The sequence below is a fragment of the Phycodurus eques genome, chromosome 5, assembly GCF_024500275.1.
Source record: "Phycodurus eques isolate BA_2022a chromosome 5, UOR_Pequ_1.1, whole genome shotgun sequence".
NCBI classification, from domain to species: domain Eukaryota; kingdom Metazoa; phylum Chordata; class Actinopteri; order Syngnathiformes; family Syngnathidae; genus Phycodurus; species Phycodurus eques.
In genome coordinates this window covers 30,048,461-30,071,520 of record NC_084529.1, presented here as the reverse complement: position 1 = coordinate 30,071,520, position 23,060 = coordinate 30,048,461, and the positions used below count along the sequence as shown (strand labels likewise).

Below are 23,060 nucleotides of genomic sequence, written 5' to 3'. Positions count from 1 at the left end.
TCCAGCACGCCCGCGACCCGCGTGAGGAGAAGCGGCTCAGAAAATGGATGGATGGATGGATGGATGGATGGACTAACCATCATCAGGACTATATGGCGGTGGAAACAAAACTACTTTTAAAGAAGAGCTGAGTGCAATGCTACACTAAATCCAAACTCTGCAACCATCGATTCTGACTTCAACCAGCTCCAGATGCTACATTTAACTGTAAAATGTAAAATGTACTCTATTGACTGGAAAATGTCCTTTATATTTCTTGACAGAAAAACAATGACTGAGAACAGATGGACCCACCGAAACTTGAAAGGTGTCTTCTCCAGAGATACAGAGGATCAATCCAAAGAAGCTTAATAGTGCTGCAGCACAGTTTTGGGATGCGCTCAATAGCTTGAGAGATGAGTTTAAAATGTTGCCCAAGATGTGTGGTAAAGATAGAGTTTGCAGAATATTCCATATTCCTTCTCCTCCCCTTTTTAATATATCTGCTCACTAGTAGTATTAAAGTATAATATTGTCCTATGCACACTCGTAGGTTTCTTACAAGAAACTAAGCATCGAATCAAACGGATGGTCTCAACAGAATAGGATAGTAAATGTCCTAAATTGTCATAATTTGCCATGCGCCAAGTGACTCCCCAAGTAGTCAGAGCCGATGGCTCTAGTGTGTGTTTGCTGTGTTCAGTACAGTGATGTTATGCAAAAGGTCTCGTTTGGATGCAATGCATGCGCAACTGTATTGATGCCAAAGTGTCAATAAATATTTTATCTCATAGTTAATTGAAATGAGAATTCCTGTGTCATTTTTGGGGGTTCATTTCACAGGAATTGGTGAAGAATTCTTTGAAACGATGTCAACAACTTTATGATGATGTCAACAAGAGGATTTCTACAAAAGTTGAAAGGTGATGTCATAGTATAGAGCTAGATGTCCTGGGGGTATTTTTTTTTTTTTTAGTTTAAAAAACAAGAACAACTTGAATAGGAAATTTAATTGTAAAAAGAGCAGAGTTGAGCAAGTCTCCCTTGGCATGCCGAAAGAGGTATGTAACCAACTGTGAGGAAAAGAGTGTGCTGTACTGTATCTTGGCTAATATTCTGACAAGGCAAAATAATGATGCACATGGTTATTTTCATCCAACTTAGTTTTCACAGAGTCTGAAGGAACGAAGATGTCAATAACATCTGTGCTTGTTCTTTCAAGTCAAGGGACTGCCACAGGTATGACAAACTCTTGAGGCCGCCAATTTTCCATCAAGCCTTCATTTTTCTTTTTGAAATACTGTGGCTTTTACAGCAACCGGCAAATTTGTTTTGAAAAAAAAAATGTGCTGGTGACATGAAAATGAATGTCTGTCCAACATCTTAAGCCACTGAAACAATTACAGTCTATGCACCAGGCAACATTTCACGTGACTACTGTTTGTAAAGAGACAGAAAGTGGATGATTTGTTAATATGAACACTCAAGCCTATTCCTTTATGCGCACTGCAGGCACAGATGCCCTGTGTGTTAATGAATATGACAGCAGCGCCTGTTCTTTTGTGTGAACTGCACGGGGCACAGATGCACTGATAGGCCTGTCCGCTGCTGGGTACCCATTAACAGTTTTTGTTTGAACTAGTGTCACAACTGTGAGAGGCTGTAGAACACAAGATGAAAGCTAGGGAGGGTGAGATGGCCAAAGCTAGGATAAAACGCACACACACACACACACACACACACGCACGCGTCTCTGTGAGTGATAAGAATGACAAGCACATGGGTCACTGACATCGCCTTTGCATTTGATGGAAACAAGCGACTTGTGGGTTGGTGCAAGTGAGACGGTGTCAGACCTTCGTGCCAAGTGAAAAGTCAAACTATTACAGCAATGAGTAATTTACCAAATTTGAAGTGATTTCGATTTATAATCTTAAAATGGCAATAAATGTGTGATAAGTAAAACACCGCAGTCTTGACATTCGCTTATACCTGAGAGCTTACTTTCAGCTATGTATGTTTTTTTTTTTTTACTTCATGTTATTCTTTGCTTTGACGAATTATTTCAATACTTATTTTATAATTTTCAGTAAGTTTTTTCAGGTGCAAATAAGTGACACCATAATAAGCCATCTAAATGAATAAGAGCATTCATAATTTGGTAAAACTGTTGCATTTAAGTTAGCTGAGGACAGGACAATTGTCAGATAAACTGCATATTTTTAGCAAGCTGTTGATCACACATCTTGTGTTGGAAATAAACTGTAATGTGAAGGATAATTATAAACAGCATGTCACCTAAAAATGATCGTCATGAGTTTATATAACTATATAATAACAGTAGAACAGGATCAGATGGGGATTTGAAGAGTTAAAAATGGTGGTTTGCAGAGCAAGATGAAAAGAAGCAAGGCTCCATCCACCAGGAGAGGAGAAATCCAGAACCTCTTCAACATATATGCCTCGGGCCAGACCACGTTACCTGCCTGCTCCCTTCTCAGGTTCCTCCACAAGGAGCAGCTGGAGGTCACCGCCGATGAGGGCACGGCTGAGAGTTTGATCGAAAGATATGAAATCGAAGAGGCAGGTAAGAGAGAAGAGCGTTGTAACGCGCCAGGCTGCTGGTGGGGAGAAGGCTGCGCTCTGTGACAGAAATATAACTTTGGGAAGCTTTGATGCGATTTGCTGTAAACCCCGATGTGCACAATCTGATCCAGTAAAAGCATTTACAAGATACAGTGGAACTTCTCACGTCGAATGCAATCTGTTAAGGATTCCGTCTTATTTTTTCGAAAGTAATGTTTTAATGTACACAAAAGTCATGCAAGTCAAAAAACAAGTGAAACACAGGGGGTTTAACGGCATTGGAAGGTTACGAACATCGCGCATCATAAAATTACTCACCAGCACAAAAAAATATTTATGGTGTTTTGATGCAAATATTTACTGTAAGTATGACTATTAGTGCGTAGGTTAATGACAGACGCATTCCGACCTACGGACAAATTCAGGAAACGCTGCCGCTATAAGAATGGAACTCCGTCTCAAACCGAAAAAGGATTTCTGCTTGTCCCATCAGATGTCACCACCGGAAATCACTTGCATGGTTGGGTTCACACAGTTTTTATCCAGGAAACAGCTGTGGATGGGCATTGGGTCACTGATCAGCAGTTGAACCGCCAACATCTGCATGAAAGGTAGCAGCCTGTACCACAAGACCAGTGCAGCCAATAACCTAAGTCATATACTCGTCTCATTTACATATATTTAAAGACCTAACATGCAAAGGAGTGTGGAAATGTGGTTGTAATTGGGTTACTAATGGTGCAGTGGTTCAATAGCCTTGTCTTCTACAGCATGTAGGCAGTGTGGGTTCCACTCAATGACAGTGTGAATGATTGTCTATATGTGCCCTGCAATTGACTCGCGACCAGTTCAGGGTGTAAACTTCCTTTTGGCCAAAGTCAGCTGGAAAAGGTCACAGCACTGCGTGACCCTGAAAAGGATAAGTGGTATCGAAAATGGCTGGATGAATGTAATTCTAATTGTGACATTGCTTGTTCATGCTTTTGCAGCCATAGAAAGTCAATGTATGACGTTTGGGGGCTTCCTCCGCTACATGGAGTCCAAAGACTGCTGTGTCTTCGAACAGACCCACACGTCTGTTTACCAAGACATGGACCAGCCGCTCAGCAACTACTTCATCTCTTCATCGCACAACACCTACCTGATAGGAGACCAACTAGTAGGCAAAAGCCACCTGGATGCCTATGTTTGGTAAGTCTGTGTCATGCATTTAAGACAATTTGGCGCCTGTCCCTTCATTTGCAATTTAGATAAACTTACAAAATAAATTGAATAGCATTGTTTTTAACATTGTCTTTCATTCATAAAATAACAACACCCCATTTAAAAATAAAATACAACTTTAAAGGGGACATATTTTGCCAAACCAACTATTTCTAGTATTTGGGATGTAATATTGTCTCTATGGTGCCTCAACAAACACATGAAATGTGAATTAAAATCGTACATGCATTCCTGAGTTCCCGATGTTCTGCTATCCAGAGGCCTGAAATCAGGTAATTAGAATTTCTCAAACTTATCTACATCACTAGCGAAAATCTCCGCCTACTGCTCCACTCCAGCGCTGTCAACATAACAAACAAGTGCTCCCTCAAGTGGGTCTTGTACATGGAGGCAACCAATCAGAGGAAAGGGGGCGGTCTTATCCAAATATGGACAAAGCGGATACAAAACTGGGTCAAACGGAAGTAGCTGTTAGAGGGGCCTTTTCCGGGCGAGAGTCGGGGTACACCCTGAACTGGCCAATCATCAGAATCATCAGAATTTTTTATTTTTTTTGATAATTGTGCAAAAGATGCAGAGTCCTCTAGAGCAGTTCGAATGACTAATATTGCAATAGTCCGGTGCAATGACCATTGTGCAAAGGGCGCCGAGACTTCAAGGATCGCAGGGCACATATAATCAAACAACCATTCGTGCACACATTCCCACCTTAGGAGAATTTAGAGTCTTCAATGAACCTACCACGCATGTTTTTTGGAATGTGGGAGGAAACCGGAGTGCCCGGAGAAAACCCACACAGGCGCAGGGAGAACATGCAAACGCCACACAGGCGAGGCCGGGATTTGAAACCCGGCCCTCAGAACTGTGAAGCAGATGTGCTAACCAGTCGTACACCGTGCCTGGATACAACATTATTTATGCTTACTTATACCCAGCCACTTAGCATTGAGATGTAAGAGACAGAGTGGAAAAGTGGCGCAAACAGGAAAGATCAAAACCAAGGTCACCTCTGATGGGTGAACCTCATAAAGTAGGACAAGCAGTAACTACCATTTATGAGCAAACTCTTTTTGTGCCTCAGTTCCTTAAAGGGTTACAGGGATTTTTTTTTGCTTTGACTGTTCATTTAATAATGGTCGGTAGGCCTGTCACGATAATTACTACATCGACTTATCGTTTGATAAATAAAATGAACATGATAGTTTTTCCGGTCTCGATAAATTGTCATTGTCGTAGTGAGCCGGCGCGCGGATCACACAGTGAATGCTCATGGAATGCCAGCAGAGTGTGTGTGCAGTGTGTAGATTTACACAACAGAGACACTTAAGGGAAAGTTAACTGTTTATTGTGTTTGCTAACCCATGAGCTAACGAGCTAGCCTGTGAGCTAACAAGCTAGCCTGTGAGCTAACAAGCTAGCGAGTTAAGGAGTTAAACAGCTCGCTCCACCGCAGCAAAGTCTTTTAAAACGTCAGCGCTTTGCTCTGAGTTGTTGTGTGTATTAGTCCCCAGTTAACACAAACGGGAAAATGAACAGTTTATTATGTTGGCTAGCTCGCGAGCTAATGAGCTAGAGAGCTAAGAGCTCACCAGCTTGCTCCACTGCTCCACCGCTAGCCTGCAAGCTAATGAGCTAGCGGGCTAAGGAGCGAAACAGCTTGCTCCACCGCGGCAAAGTCATTTAAACCGTCAGGGCCTTTCTCCGATTTGTTGTGTGTGTTAGTCCCCAATAAACACAAACACAGCAAAGTTAACTGTTTCTGTGTTAGTCCCCAATTAACACAAACACAGAAAGGTTAACTGTTTCTCAAGCATAACGTCAGTGGCACGCATTCGGCCAGTAGTTGACGAAAGCAACGTTAACATATATTCGATTGACAGGTGAAGGGCCCGTCTTCAGCGGACCAACAGAGTAAAGAAAAACAATTTACTCGAGAAACAAGAACGGAATTTATAATAACAACAATAATAATAATAACAACAGTATTGATTTAAAAGCAAATTAATTAATTAATTAAAAAAATAATAAGGGTGGGCCTTATTTTTAATGATTTCAGAGGCATAAAAAAACAACAAGGATATTATCGTTTATCGTGGCAATTTTGGAGAAAATATATTGTCTTAAAAAATGTGTTATCATGACAGGCCTAATGGTCGGCGTGGCTTTCAGGGGTGCCTCTGAGGGCAGCGCCTCCATAGGCTGCGTCGCCTGGACCCTCCCAAAGATGCATCCCTGGAATTATGGCATAACTAGTATAATATATATATATATAGGATAACTTTTAGTTTACTCCATCACTGTTTGCCCCGGTCTCCTTAAATGTGGCAGATTAGTTGCAGAGTGATATACAACAAAAAGTGAACAGCTCGGGTCACATTATTTGTGACCCTTTACATATACAGTAGACCAAAAGTGCAAACTTGACTCAACCTTACTTATGGAAACAGGGCTTACCTGTTACATTCTTCTTATTTCATGGAGGTGCTTGTGTACTGAGGCAAATGGAGGAAAAGGTGTGGTTCCTGTCAAGAAAATGGAAATGATTAGAGGCGGGGGCCGGTGACAGGAGAAGGTGTATTTTTGTGTTTCTGCCGATCTGACAAGCAGGGTTGAAACCCTCAAATCCTGAAAGAATAGTTTAGAGGTGAATCAAGATACTAGTTGCATTAATAAATGTTTGTGTTCATAGTGCTCTGAGGAAAGGCTGCCGTTGTCTGGAGATAGACTGCTGGGATGGGCCAGGTATGGAGCCCATCGTCTACCATGGTTACACCCTGACCACAAAGATTCTCTTCAAGGATGTCATCACAACTGTGGAACAGCATGCCTTTGAGGTAAAACTCAGTAAATTTAATTCAAGTATAATACAACCCATTGTGTGTTCCCATTGTTTCCCCATCACCTCCTCCCTGGTTGAGCACCATTAGCGCCATTTAAAAGCATCTCTATTAGATCTGCTTTACTTGTAAGTTGTCTTTGAGTGTCATTTGTCAATTCAGTTCCATGTGCTGATTGTTTTCTGGCAGGTCTCTGTTTACCCGGTAATCCTGTCGTTGGAGAACCATTGTTCCAAAGAGCAGCAGGAAGTCATGGCCCTCTACCTCACCTCCATACTGGCAGATAAGCTGCTTGATGTGCGCTTGGATCACACAACCACAGGAGACCTCCCAAGCCCAAATGTAAGACTACGGATACAAGTCATACCGACAGATGTCTTAATTATGTAATTCGGACATTGGTCTTAGCAGTTAAGCGCCATTAAGGGTATTCTGAACAATATGTGTCCCACGCCTGTTTCTTAAGAAACAGATTCCCATTTAAACTATATTTAATTCTATGCCAGTTTTTAGTATTCTGAACTACTTGATCTTATTCAGACTCCTCCAGTCAAAGCATTGCATCAGCCAATTACTGAACAGAAGACTGATAGATGTGTGCACCCTCACTCCAGCCTTTAGCCAATATGATGAGTTCAATGAAGGGCTTTTCTCCTAGAGTGGATTCTTTTTGTGGGCTTTCTTGTCTGGGAGCTCCTTGTATTATTAAATGGAAATTTATTGCAAGAAAGTATTTTCATTGAACGAAACCTTGACTCTCAAAGCGTCTTCAAGAAATGTCTTTTTTGCCGAGTGCTGGAAGCTGTGATGTCCTCATCAACTACTACTGAGTTTAAAGTTTTTCCTAGTGCTGTGTCAGACCTGACAAAGATGTAAGACAATAATGCCAGTGGACCTATAGTGCCCAATGGGTGCTTCAGTCCTGTACTGGGCCTTTTTAACCTTTCCAGCCATCATAGCATTTTACAGGAAAATGAACTAAAACAAGTCCGTTTCTGTTTTTACACAGTATTTAAACACATACTATACATAATATGCAAACCTGGTTGCAACCTTGGCGACCTCATAGCGGGGCCAGGGCCATGACCAACTCTTGGCGTAGGCGGTACAGCAGGGGTGCATAAAGCAAGGAGGGGAGACAAGTGCATAGTGATAGTGGTGAGTAACACCTCTTTTATTTTACTACTGCTAGGACCGCCCCAAAATGTGCCCATTGTGACCAAACCCAACCCGACTACTCAACACGCTAACACTGCCACTGAGTGCTGGAGAACTAGCCATAATTATTGTATTAGTTGGAGTAAATATTAGGTGTCTGGGGAGTTATGCATAATGTTAACTTCTGGAGGAACAAAGGCAAAAAGAAGGCGAGACAGAGCCTTGCATACAGAATTTGTGATGCAAGACTGCATTTTCCCCTTGGAAACAAATGCAATCATTGGCAATTTCATTGTTTGGATGGTGAAAGTGTTCTGTAAATTGACTGTCTGTTGTACTAGAGCGGCTCCAACTACCGGAGACAAATTCCTTGTGTGTTTTGGACATACTTGGCAAATAAAGATGATTCTGATTCTGAAACAAGAAACTTATAAGCAAACAAATTAGCAGACCTCACACATTTGTACCATGCCGCTCCATCATCAACACTACAGGTGGGGAGCCCAGAGTATCTGCAGGTTTAAGAAAGTAGGGAAGGCAAGTTTATGACCTTTTTTAGGCCTCTTTGATTTAATTCAAGATCTCTCATTCACTAAAGTTGAACACGAGTAGGAAATCCATCCAGCCATCCATTTTCAACACCGCTTATCCTGGTTAGGGTCGCGAGACGCTGGAGCCTATCCCAGCTGACTTCGGGCGAAAGGCGGACTACACCCTGAACTGGTCGCCAGTCAGTCGCAGGGCACATATAGACACGGACAACCATTCACACCCACATTCACACCGTCACTGAGTGGGAACTGAACCCACGCTGCCTGCACCAAAGTCAGGCGAGTGTACCACTACACCATCAGTGACTGAGTAGGAAATCTTATATCCCAATATTTTAAGGAATGTTATACTCAATAAAATTATACAATGTTTTTTATGTGTTACACTCCCCCCACATTAAACTTGGTTAAAACATACAACCCAAACCTAGTATGCTCAGTCTGACAAGCATCCATAAAGCACTATCAGACAAAAAGTTCATCATCATACCAAAACTAAAATTAAGCGTTTTTTGAAACTGGCAATGACTCACATCTCTGAAAACATATTTTGGCCTACTCTTCCTTCCAGAATTGTTTTGTTTTGAGTTTTAATTCAGCAACACTGGAGTGTTTTTGAGCATGTACAGCCTTTTATGTTCCTGGCACAGCGTTTCAATCAGATTCAAGTCTGGACTTTGACAAGGCCATTCCAAAACCTTAATTGTTTTCTTTTTTTATATTCAGAAGTTGACTTGCTGGTGTGTTTTAGATCGTTGTCCTGCTGCAGAACCCAAGTCCCTTCAGGTTGAGGTCACAAATTGATTTCATTCTCGTTCAGAATTTTCTGGTAAAGAGCAGAAATCATGGTTTCATGAAGGCGTCCAGGTCCTGAAGTAGAAAAGCAGCCCCAGGCATGGCCACCACTATGTTTGAGGGTTGCTAAGTTCTTTTTCTGAAATGTTGTGTTACATTTATGCCAGATGTAATGAGACACACACCTTGCAAAATGTTCAACTTACGTCTCATAAATCCACAGAATATTGTCATCATCAGTTATCAATCTCAATCATTCAACGTCAACTTTTTTTCAACTTTTTAAATTTTGTTTTTAATAAAAGTAAGACAAGCCTTGGTTCTATTTGGTCAGCAGTGGTTCTCGCCTTGGAATGCTGCCATGGATGCCATTTCTTGCCCAGTCTCTTCCTTATTGGTGAGTCACGAACACCGACATTAATTGATGCAAGGGAGGCCTGCAGTTATTTAGATGTTATCCGGGGTTCATTTGTGACCTACTGGATGAGTCTTCGCTGTGTTTTTGGTCATTTTTATAGGCCGGTGACTCCTGGGAAGGTTCACCACTATTCTATTCTATCACTATTTTCTCCATTTGTAGATATGGGCTGTCACCGTGGTTCGCTGGAATCCCAAAGTTTTAGAAATGGCTTTGTAACCCTTTGGAGACTGGTAGTTGTCAATTACTTGACTTTTCATCTGTTCTTGGATTTCTTTGGATTTTTTTGAGAGCTTTTAGCCGACTTAATTTTGTCAGACAGGTTCTGATTTCTTGATTGAACAGGTTTCTAGGCAATCAGGCTTGGGTGTCGTCAGTGAAAATGAACTCCATCCATCTATCCATTTTCTGTACCACTTTATCCTCACTAGGGTCGCGGGTGTGCTGGAGCCTATCCCAGCTATCTTTGGGCGAGAGGCGGGGTACACTCTGAACTGGTCGCCAGCCAATCGCAGGGCACATATGAACAAACAACCATTCGCCCACACATTCACACCTACGGGCAATTTAGAGTCTTCAATCACCCTACCATGACTGTTTTTGGGATGTGGGAGGAAACTGGAGTGCCCTGAGAAAACCCACGCAGGCATGGGGAGAACATGCAAACTCCGCACAGGCGGGGCTGGGATTTGAACCCCGGTCCTCAGAACTGTGAAGCAGATGTGCTAACCAGTCGGCTGAAAATGAACTCAGCTTTCCCCAAAAATATGATTAGCCACAATGAATTCATAATTTAACAAAGGTAACAGCAACACATTCCAAAAAAACTTGGACAGTGTCAACAAAAGACTGGGAAAGTTGAGGAATGCTCAACAAACACCTGTTTGGAGTATTTCATAGGTGAACAGATAAATTGGAAACAGGTGAGTGCCATGATTGAGTATAAATCGAGTATTCCCAAAAGGCTCAGCTGTTGGGTGAGGTTCAACACTTTGTGAACAACTGTGTGAGCAATAGTCCAACAGTTTAACAAAAACGTTTCTCAATGAATTTCATTATCTGCAGTCCATAAAATCATCAGAAGAGTCAGAAAATATGGATAAATCTCTGCATGTAAGCGGCAAAGCCGAAAACTAACATTGAATCCCCGTGACCTTGGATCCCTCCGGCGGGACTACATCATGAACTGAACTGAAACGGAATTGTTGTGTGTAGGAAATTGCCATCAGGAACACTTCAGAAAACCATTGTCACTTAACACAGTTGGTATTCTGTATATATTTACGCTTTCGACAACATCCCAACTTCATTGGAATTGGGATTTGTACTGTATGTTTACTTGGGTTAGCTTTGTCTGATCTATCTACATTTGTTTGATGAGCTTCACGACAGTGGGAAACTATACAAAAAAATAATAAATATATAAATATAATAAATTTGAGAAGGGGCACTGTATATCGTATGAATACGTAAAGTGACATTGTGCTGCATACGTTTGTCTGTAAATGGTCACGCAGGACCTAAAGTATAAGATCCTCATCAAGAATAAAAAGCTAAAGCCTCGTGCAAGGATAGAAGGAGCAGCAGGGACAGAGGCCGGCGACAGTGCAGATGAGGCTGAGGAAGAGGAGGAAGAGGAGGAAGAGGAGGAAGAGGAGGAGCAACAGAGCAAATCAAAGTTCTGGTCCCCCAGAAAGGCAGGCTCAAAGACGAAAGTGAGTCAGGGCCATTGAACCAGTTTGAAGGCAATATTAAAAAGCCAAGACATTATAAAGACAAAGTTGACGCTATATTACAGTATATGCGATTCACACTTGTTGCAAAGACGTGACTGCTCTCTTGTCTCTATCCACCCGAATGCAATGAGTAGAAGAAGAGGGTGGTGGTGGCAGATGCTCTGTCTGACCTCGTCATATACACCGTGTCTGTCAAGTTCAACAGCTTTGGGCACGCCAAAGACAATCAGAACTCCTGTGAGAACACGTCCATGGCTGAGAAAAAAGCACGCAAGCTGGCCAAAGTTTCAGGTATAGTCACACTCAAAAAGAAAAGGAAGTTTGATTCAGAGGTTTCATTTGGGTGAGAGCAGCAGATTTGAATGATTTACAACCACACTGATCTTAAAGAGAAAGGGACTGGGACTGTTTTTCATCTGCTATACCATTTATCTTTGGTCATAATTCTCCAAAGAGCTAATTGGAGACGACACAGAGTCGTTTCGGGAGACAAATAGCAAACGTTCGCCTTGTCGTCGCCACGGAAGACAAAGCAGCGCAGGCTCTTATAAACTGGCATTTAAATAGTCGCAATTGTGACAACCTTGTGCACAGTTATTGACTGTAAAGTAAATCTTTCCACTATTACTTCGCAAGATGTTTAGTAAATTTGCAGTATCAGTGACACTTTTGTGGCTCCTTCAAAATGGGGTAAAATTGTGAGACATTCTGTCTTAAAGCCAAAATGCTAAAAAAAAATGATTTGGCGATTGTCTGTTAATACATCATTACTACATACTGTAATGAACACTGGGAAGCAAACACCAAGAGTTGTCTTTTTAGTTTAGTTCTTGCAACAAGAAGAGAAATTGCATGGAGCAAATACGCAGACTGCATTATTCAAGGCCCCATTTATACTGAACACGAGCTACCTGTGTGATCACAATCATACAACTGTTCAGTTAAAACAGAAGGCCTTCAATCCTTTTATGTCCACGATGTTACATTTGAACTGCTTTTCGAAAAAAAAGTAAAAATTCTTCAAAGTTATGTGCTGAGCAAGAAAACTATACAGTGATGCTATTAAATGTGATTAAATATAAATTAATATTACTGTTGTAATAGCGCTCTCATTGTGGGTTCCAAATTGTTTATAAATAGTGAATAAGGATGTAATTAGCCTCTTATATACAGTTTAATAATTTACAGTTTACACATTTTAACATAAAGTAATATCTCACTAAATCGAAGCTACTCCCACTCTTTATGCTGTATTTGTTTCATCCCAAATATTCAAAATAAGGGCGCCCTATTGCAAAGAAACCTCATAAATGAGCTGCAGACAAGGCAGAGCAGGAGAGCTCAATGTGGACTCGCATTTCTTATGGCTCATACCAGTTAGTATCTACAATATATTATAAAAGTAATTGATAGTTCATTTATTTTCAATTTTTATTGTATTCAGCCACTAGTCACATATTTCTTTTCACCTTATTGAATGTGGTGCATGTTTTATCTTCAGGTAAAGACTTTGTTCTGCACAACCAGAGGTTTTTGAGCAGAATTTATCCAGCGGGCTCCAGGACGTCCTCGTCCAATTACAACCCACAAGAATTCTGGAACGTTGGCTCGCAGCTCGGTGGGTCAATGAAACAAGTGTGCACTGTTTGACATCTGTCAGCACATGCAAGGACGAGAACTCGCACGTTGTTGGTGTCTGATGAAAAGCATGTACAGTGGTGCCTCGAGGTACAAGTTTTATTGGTTCCGTGACCACGCTCGTAACGCAAAACACTTGTATCTCAAATCTTTCCCCATTAAAATGAACGATAATGCCATTAATCCTTTACAACCCCCCCGGAACCGCTCCCAAAAATGTGTGTATTTTTTTTTAAAGGAAAATAGCACACTATAATATGGAATTGCAAAACATAGTAATAACTCGGGCTCAGACTCGGAGTCTAAATCCCCATTCAGTATTTGCATTGACAGTCACGAGTGACCAGCGAATCACAATCGCATCGTTTACTCTTTGTACTATTCCGAAATAAAGACGTGTTATTGTTCAACAAAAAAAAAAAAAAAAAAATCCAATTTGATTATTTCAAAACATATCTATAGCTCCCTGGTTATGGTCATGGTGGCAGTTTTTATGGGTCGCAGAGTTTGTCACAACATGAGAAACAGTACGCTGTTGCTGACACATTTTGACAACCTCTTCTTGCTAAAATGCTTCTTTAAAGTTTGAAATGCGTCTTGGCCGTCGTCTGTTTTGGGCCGCTCTCAGTGTTCTAAAATGCACAATGGCTAGCTGGGAACATCTGCTGTAGCTGCTAGCTCTCATCAATCGTCTGCCACGACGTGTTGAATGAATCTTGCATAACCTTATGCAATTCATTCTACGGCGGTCGCAGTCTGCCATGAACATCTGCGCAGCTCCTCGGGCGTGGCCATCGTTCCATGGAAACTTATCGTCTCGGCGGAGATGGCTACGTGCATCCGTGATTCACGATCAGCTGCAAGACTTTGTTTGTGTTCAAATTGCTTAAAGGATGACATCATCATGATTCTCGATGATATTCGTTAGCCCGTCTATGTCGTTTTTCTTTGTGTGTTAGCATAAAGCTAGCAGGATGCAAAGTTGTGTTTTGACTACAAAATCTGTCATTCTCTTCATTTTGTATTTGGTTTGACATTAAACTTCAACTGGGAGTGGCATTAAACAGCTTGAAGCCTCTTTTTTGAAGAATTGCTACTACTGTATGTGTCAAACAGCTACTTGTTGGGATGCAGGTGAGTTGAGGTGCATTTACTGCCATCATACAGCGCTCATAGTGCACATTTTTGCTCAAAGTAAAATATCAGCCAAACAACAGCGCCTATCTTGAATAACTTGTTTCTGGTGTCACTTGCATCTCAAGGCACTACTGTATCTGCAAATGTTAGTTTTTATCACAAAAACATGATCTTTCATTTTGTTTTAAATAACGAGAAAGAACATGCATTTCATTGGACGGCAACAAAGTGCACTCAGGAACCTGAACTAATTGACTCATCATGTGAACGATGAATTCAATTTTAAATGGTTCAAAAATGTTAGGTTTAAGTTGAGCGACAAGCTCTTATTGTATGTGGAGAAAAAGAAGGAAATATATTGTGTTTGGGGAATGGCTTTGTTCAACATCAGAAGGAAATTGCCTTAATTAACAGTGAAAAGAACATTTCTTTCGGGTCCACAGTCTGGCCACCTAATCAGTGTTTTAGCTGAAACCGTGTAAAACCATTGCTCAAATTGATTTGCCCCTGCTTTTTTTGTTTCTGTTACATTTTCTTGTATCCTTGCAGTTCCTGATTTCACACTGGCAAAAGGTCATAGCCTTGATGGTGGGCATTACTGTTGTGTCTTATGTCTGGTGTTCTGTCTGCCGCTTGTCTTGTCTTCATCTGCCACAAAGTGAGCTTGACTTGAAATCTTGCAGACTGCTCGGGCCGACTGCAGACGGGGACATTTTGCTATGCTGAAAGAGACCGCAGTGCCAGACTAGCTGGAATGGATCAATCATAGTTAAATCAGCAGAATATTCTCTTAAGCGATGCAGACGGATGGTTACAACAGACAGTTATGATTATGACGTGATAGAAAGCTCCCCAAAAAGATTACATCTGGTGTTAGTTCAATCTCATCTGCAATGCTTGTTCACTCAAGACATTATGCATGGAGCAGACAGTGGGAAGTGAATTGCACTTCTCGCACATTGGATGTTCTTGAATACCTCACTGATGCAACATGCAGAATTGTTGCAAGTTGTTAAATCACCTAGCTCCCTCCTGTAAGAGCATTTAAAAAATTGAAGACATAACAGCAAGACAAGATGCTATTTTTTGGTGTTATTTTAATTATCCTACCACTGCTCTGTTGTACTTTGCAGTGGCACTCAATTTCCAGTCCCTGGGATTGCCGATGGACCTGAATGATGGCCGTTTCCAAGACAACGGGGGCTGCGGTTACGTCCTTAAACCTGCTGTGCTCATGTCCAATGACAGGAGCTTTGATCCAAGCTGCAGTCAACGCGGTGTTCAACCAACACACCTGCTGCTCAAGGTATTACTATTTGGCAACACTTTGAACATTCGACTGAGCCGCTCTGAACGGATTAGAGAATAATATGAGTGTGTGTTGTGCGTGTCTATTTTAATTTGGGTCATTGCACAGATGTAAATGTACAGCATGTGTTTATTGGATACAAGACCACCGTAAATTAACGGGCATTACAAAAACCTCCCTCATCCTCGTCCATTTATTGAGTACACTAAAGGTCTTTGCAAAGCATCTATGCATCCGTTTTATACTTATCCTCATTAGGATCGCAGGTGATCTTCGGTGACTTTGGGCGAGAAGCAGGACATGCCCTGGACTGGTCGCCACCTATACCTATTCACACTCACATTTACACCTATGGACAATCTAAAGTACAGTACAGTATTCAGTGATCCTAAAATGCATGTTCTTGTGCAGAAGACACGCAATGTACTTAAGCATGATTCATAATAGCGTGTTACCATAACACCAGTGGGTCCATTTTCCTGGCTCGCATAAATCCGGCGTAGCAGACAGCGTAAATCTGCACAGCGGCGGGCTGGACTGAGTTTTGGTAATTTTGTAGACTAGCACACCCCAGCATATTTAAAAGCGGGAGATCTGGGCCAATGTGGGAGTGGACACAGCCGATTTCAAGCACGTCCAATCAAAGTGGCTCTTCTCATTACCTTTAAACTGTGGTAAACTCACCGTCTCATATGGAGACAATTCTCTGATTCCCCGAGGGACACAGTCGAACGCCTTCGTCAAGTCCACAGAACACATGTAGACTGGTTGGGCGAACTCCCATGCACCCTCGAGGACCCTGCTGAGGGTGAAGAGCTGGTCCACCGTTCCACGACCAGAAACAAAAACCACACTGCTCCTCCTGAATCTGAGATTCGACTTCCCGACGGACCCTCCTCTCCAGCATCCCTGAATAGACCTTACCAGGGAGGCTGAGGAGTGTGATCCCCCTCCATGGCCTCACCGAACTCCTTCCATGCCTGAGTTTTTGCCTTAGCGACCACCAAAGCTGTGTTCAGCTTGGCCAGCCGGTACCCATCACCTGCCTCAGGAGTCCCACAGGCCAAAAAGGCGTGATAGGACTCCTTCTTCAGCTTGACGGCATCCCTCACCGCTGATGTCCACCAACGGGTTCGGGGATTGCCGCCACGACAGGCACCGACCACCTTACGGTCATTTTGCTGATGTACTACTCTCAGTTTTATACTGACAGTTTTAACAAATGTGCCTAAATGTGTTTTTTGTTCATGTATCAAACTCCACCTATAACCACTTAATTAGTTTTTTCCACGTTATTTTTAATCGTATGAAAGACTTTCTGAAGTCTCATTTCAAAGCCATAAGAGGTCTGTTTGGATGTAGCTCAACTTCCCCTACTTGAAACGTCATTCCAGTTGAGATTGAATCAACAGCGCTTCTGCCGGTTCCGCTCCATTTTCCCTCATTTTCTTCAAGACGTGATTGCACGCAGTCACCAGGATTTGTACAAATTAATCAATGATTATGCAGATCCCTAGTGCTGCTGGTGTAATTGTAATTCTAGTAGCATTGCAATACACACAAACACGCGTACACACACACACAAACACAGATGTCTATTGAATCAATACAAATATGGGTGCTTAAAATCCTAAAGAATGTCTTTTTACTCAGTTAAATATTTACTGCAAGAATATATTGCTATGGTTCTCTTAAAAGTGAAACATGAAATGCTTTTAACACTTTTATTAAGTGAAATGAGAATTTAATCCTCAAGCAAAACACAAATTAGTACTTGGTGGAGAAAGCCTTATTGACGAGCAAAACAAATAGATGTTTCTTGTAGTTGGTCACCAGGTTTGAACACATCTTTGCGATTTTTGCCCACTCCTCTTAACAGAAACACAGATCTAAATCCTTCAAGTGTCTTTGATCCCCACCCTTTACAAAAAATGTAAATTAAAAACAGCATATACCAGCATGGTGCTCAGCAGCATAACCAGGATATGCTGTTTTTGTTTTTTGTTTTTTTTTTGCATGCTGCGCTGCAGTTATGATTGCCACCAGCTACCAGCACGTCACACTATCACTACCAGCAGGTCAACAGCAGCATGCTGGTATTGCTGGGTGGCTGTGGCAGAGCAGTCAGTGGCTCAGATCCTGGTCCAAACTGTCTGCTGTTAAACTATCCCTATCCTCCAGTGGGCCTGGCAGCCCCTGCAAAAAAAATAAATAAAAAAATAAAGAGAAGTTTTTGTTGGCAAAAACAGCATATGCTGGTTTATACTGTTTTTTTTCGGCACTTGGAAACTCGAAACTTCAGCTCCCTCCACAGGTTGCTTTTTTTTTGGGATTTTGAGTTTTGACTGCCTAGCCCATTTCGTCATCTACAGTCCATAATATCACCAAAAGGTTCAGAGAATCTGGACAAATCAACGCATGTAAGCGGCAAGGCTGAAAACCAACATCGAATGCCCGTGACCTTTTGATTCCTCAGGCAGCACTGCATCAAAAACCAACATCAATGTGTAAAGGATATCAACACATGGGCTCAGAAACACTTCAGAAAACCAATGTCAGTAAATACAGTGTGGCGCTACATCCGTAAGTGCAACTTGAAACTCTACTATGCAAAGCAAAAGCCATTTATTCACAACACCCAGAAACGGCGCTGGCTTCTCTGGGCCCGAGCTCATCTAAGATGGATTGAAGCAAAGTGGAAAAGTGTTCCGTGGTCTGATGAGTGCACATTTCAAATTGTTTTTGGAAATTTTGGACGTCATGTCCTCTGGGCCAAAGAGGAAAAGAACCATCCGGACTGTTATGGACGCAAAGTTCAAAAGCCAGCATCTGTGATGGTATGGGGCTGTGTTAGTGCCAATGGCATGGGTAATTTACACATCTGTGAAGGCACCATTAATGCTGAAAGGTACATACAGGATTTGGAGAAACATATGCTGCCATCCAAGCGATGCCTCTAACATGGACGCCCCTGCTTATTTCAGCAAGACAATGCCAAACCACATTCTGGACGTGTTACAACAGCGTGGCTACGTAGTAAAAGAGTGCGGGTAGTAGACTGGCCTCCCTGCAATCCAGACCTGTCTCCCATTGAAAATGTGTGGCACATTATGAAGCATAAAATACGACAACGGCGACCCAAGTCTGTTGAACAGCTGAAGCTGTACATCAAGCAAGAATGGGAAAGAATTCCACCTACAAAGCTTCAACAATTAGTGTCCTCAGTTCACAAACTTTATTGAATGTTGCTAAAAGAAAAGGTGATGTAACACTTTGGTAGACATGACCCTGTCCCAGCTTTTTTTTCTACTGCTTATCCGAGGTCGGGTCGCGGGGCAGTAGCTTTAGCAGGGACGCCCAGACTTCCCCGGGGGGATCCCGAGGCATTCCCAGGCCAGCCGAAGGACGTAGTCTCTCCAGCGTGTCCTGGGTCGTTCCCCGCTGCAGCCATAAAACTCTAATTTAATGATTATTTGCTAAAAACAATCAGGTTTATCAGTTTGAACATTAAATATCTTGTCTTTGTAGTGTATTCAATGAAATATAGGTTGAACATGATTTTCAAATCATTGTATTCCGTTTTTATTTATGTTTAACACAAGGTCCCAACTAAATTGGAATTGGGGTTGTAGATTTCAGTCCATTATGGCAAAGTGTGTTACAAACTGTTTTGGTGACGAAGGTCAAAATTACCGTCAGATTATTAACAAGTTTCTCCTGTGTATGAGGTGACTCCCTTGCCGACAGGGGATCAAATAATAATTCCCTCCACTGTATTGGCTGTTGTGAATGTTTTTTCATTGAAGTTCATGTGTACTTAAAGAAGCTTGTCACAATTATTTTTCATTCACTACGTTGCCACTCTTGAAAAACAAACATTACCCAACCCCTTTCAGTGTCGACAAAACTTGCCAGAGATCATTTTGTTTTAAAGCGAGCTTGCACAAACAGTGAAGCTTCCCGGCTGCATGGATGAAATATAAATGTGCTCCATTATTTGCTAGGATGGGGGAAACACGGGGGAGAGCATCACCTTTATTCACATTGTCACCATTTTTTATTTGATCATTTCAGGGGAAACCTTGGTGTGTCGACGAGTCAATGCCGTGGGAATCATGAATAACAGCGAGTGATACAAACTTGTAAATGATTCATGTGTTCAGGAAAACTATCTTCTCTTGAGCTTTCTCGCCTGTATTGACACTGGCAACTTGATGCAATGGTCTGCTTTTTAATGGCCAGAAGTTCAGTTCAACTCATTAGAAGAAATAGCAATGTTTGACTTCAATAAGTGCCAGTTTGAGGTGACTGTCCATGATTAATGATCAATGACATCATTAGTACTGCCCATCATACAGTGTATGTGCCTGTCAACAGGTGATCAGTGGGTCCAACTTACCAGTTCCTAGAAGCGGCAAGGCTCTGGACCCTTTTGTCAGAGTTGAGATCCATGGAATTGGATCGGACTGCAACCGAAAAAACACAAACACAGTCAAAAACAACTGTAAGTACTTCAGCACAACGTGTGTGTGTGTGTGTGTGTGTGTGCGCCTGCGTGCGTGCGTGCGTGCGTGTGTGTGTACGCGCGTGTGTGTGTGTGTGTGCGTGCGTAAGTGTTTCTGCGTCGAGGGAGGGGGTTAAGTCATAACTTGAATGACTCTTCGGTTTGCCAGCCTTGACTTTCATTTCAAGACTCAACTCAAGTTCTGCAACATTCTGAGCTTTCTGTCTCAGCCGAAGGACGTAGTCTCTCCAGCGTGTCCTGGGTCACTAGTAAAAAAAAAAAAACTTATTCCTATCCTGATTTTTCCGGTACAGTACAGAGACGTATTAAGTTCCTACACGGAACATCGTAGGAAAGTGAAAATAATCATAGTAATCATTTTTTTGGATTATTTATACATATTCTAAAGCTGTATTCCCTCCCCAGATTCTTATTGATCTTACCCACACTCTTATTAACCTTTACCATACTGTAATAAAAACTTTCTATACTCTTAAAAACCTTTTAAAGCCAAACCTACAGTAATGCACAGTAGTACGGTATGCTATGTACATTTTAGTCCTTGTAATATGTGATTTAATAAATTTTAATGAATTTATTTGTTTGCAGTTTTAATGTTTTAGTCTAGGAAGCATTTATTTGACAACAAAAAAAGTACAGTATACACTCAAAATCCCACGATTTGGGAAATGATGTGTGATATAGTTTGAAAATCGCACTGCACTGAATCGGCAATAGGTGAACTGCGATATACGGTAGCAAAGGAACACTGTACTGTAAATGTTTTAAGACTGTTTTGAAACAAATGTATTGTTCTTGACTTGTATGAAAGTGGGTCACGACTTTGTAACAACATGAAAATGCGGGTCCCAGGGTAACAAGAGTTGAGAATCACTGGTTTAGAGACTTTGATGAACTTAACATGCATCTTTATTTGGGCATTTAACCCAAAGCAGCAGCATATGTCAGCATTCACATATAATTTGTGATGGAATTGAACTTTTTAATGATAGAATTGATAAAAGAACCTGATGACTATTGCAGCTCTCAATCCTTACTGGGATACCGACATGAACTTCCGCATCAGCATTCCCGACCTGTGCCTCGTCCGCTTCTGTGTCCGAGACCAGACCGGCTTCTTGTCCAGTGAATTTGTGGGCCAGTACACGCTGACCTTCAGCAGCTTGAAGAAAGGTCAGTAACAGAATTGTTTTGTGAAGACTCTTGTTTATGGCATTTTTAGTTATTTAAACATGGTTTTCCCGGCCACACTCTTTTTTTGTACCGCCAGGCTATCGCTGGGTACCTCTTCGGTCCCGAGATGGCTGCAGCTTGGATCCAGCCTCTCTCTTCGTTTTTGTCTGGTTTTCCTAAAAACAGCTCGAGTCGACACACACACAGAAAAACACACACAGCGCCAATAGAGACGAGTATGGCAGAGCAACAACAAAAAGATGCAAATAAATCAAAGCAATTGCATCTTCTCAGTTATAAATATCAGTTTTATTATGTGAAAATAGATGTGCTATATTCCTGCCAGTGCTGCACAGGGGAAAATACCAGAACACTCCAATGAGCAGGCCTGCGCACATCTTTGTTTGCAGCTTGTATAAATTAAAGCGAAGGGCAAAATCCCTTGAGTGAGATTGTAGTTTCCTGTGACAAAGAAATAATTTTTGATGTGAGTTCAGTTAATGCGAGCAAAGTTGTTTTCCCTCAGAACAATAAATCCAAGGCTTTTGCTGTGCCTGAGACCTAACAAATGACACTTGGTTACAGTAACACACCATGAGTTCGACTATGAAAAAGAGGCTTTTCTTTTTTACCCCCCAGGCATCACTCGTTCCCTCCCATGTGAGGAATCCAGCAGGGAATCGTATAAATAGCATCCACAGAGGTATACATTATTGAAGTAAATCCAGTGAAGAAAAGTCTATTTCTGTTCGGCTTCATCACCAAATCCAATAAACGAGAGTGAGAGGACGGCTGAGCGGTCCTGTCAGCGGGAGGATGGTATTAAGATAACACGAGGACCTGCTTCAGCATACACCCAATGAGTTGTGCGGTGTGTGTGTGCGTGGGTAGTGTTTTTTTCCTCCATCTTGCTCACACATGCTAATCAGCAAAAGGTTTCAAACTAGCCCTCCACAGCATTATACTCTATGTTGCCTCCATGATGTGAAAGATTGTCACAATCTTAATGGTAACGGCCTCTCACTCTGGCCACATGCAAAGTCGACGGAAAAAAGTGTTAATGCGGCTTCCAGCCTCTTCCGATGGAGCCAGAGCAATTTTTATAGCATCATCCCTACTGTTCAAACTTTCCTAAAAAGCAAAGATTGATGCTTAGCATTAGACATGTCATTAAATCTGTTCATGTTTAAACCAGTGGTTCTCACACATTTTACACCAAGTACCACCTCAAAAAATATTGAGCGTAGTGTCCAAAGTCTTTGCTTAGATATATATATATTTTTTTTTTTTTTTTTTTACTGAAGCAGTGATTCAGTTCAAATGTAAAGCACATAAAATAAAATAAAAATGTACCCAAATCAATGTTTCAAAATAAATAGTTCTTTAAGATTAAATGCAAATGCATTGAACTCAAAAGTTAAATACAACTGAACTGTACTTGGCAGTGTTTCTTTCGCATACCACAAGAGCAGTGGTGTCAAAACTACAGCCTGGGGGCCATTTGCAGCCCGGCATCAATTTTTCTAGTGGCCTGCAGCATATACAAAACACACAAAAAAAAACATTTGACACATCCTGCAACACTATTGGGGGTGTGTGTGTGTGGGAGGGGGGGGGGGGGGGTGCGACACTAAGATCCCTCATGGTTGTGACCACACCTGACAACTACTACTAATAAATTGGTTTTAAATATACAGTCCGCTCCAAAAGTACTGTAACAGCAAGGTCCATTCCTTTGTTTTTGTTGTAAACTAAAGACATTTGCGTTTCAGATCAAAAGATGAATGAGACAAAGGTTCAGAATTCCAGCATTTATTTCATACTATTTACATCTAGATGTGTTAAACAACTCAGGACAGACCATCTTTTGTTAATTTAATATTTGGTGGCATAATCCGTACTTGCAATAACTGCATGAAGCCTGCGATCCACTGACTTGACCAGACTGTTGCATTCAGAATCAGAATCAGAATCAGAATCAGAATCATCTTTAT

At 41.6% G+C, this 23,060-nt stretch overlaps 1 protein-coding gene across 1 annotated transcript; it reads left to right on the top strand.

Moving 5' to 3' along the window:
- The first annotated feature begins 2,376 nt into the window (after positions 1-2,376).
- On the top strand, positions 2,377-21,246 carry LOC133402467 (1-phosphatidylinositol 4,5-bisphosphate phosphodiesterase zeta-1-like). The gene is made up of 11 exons (XM_061676207.1): positions 2,377-2,566; positions 3,555-3,756; positions 6,479-6,623; positions 6,816-6,968; positions 11,066-11,263; positions 11,419-11,575; positions 12,786-12,902; positions 15,193-15,365; positions 19,746-19,872; positions 20,917-21,066; positions 21,164-21,246. Exons 1-11 carry the CDS (start codon positions 2,377-2,379, stop codon positions 21,244-21,246), a joined length of 1,695 nt encoding a protein of 564 aa, XP_061532191.1.
- Positions 21,247-23,060: the final 1,814 nt, after the last annotated feature.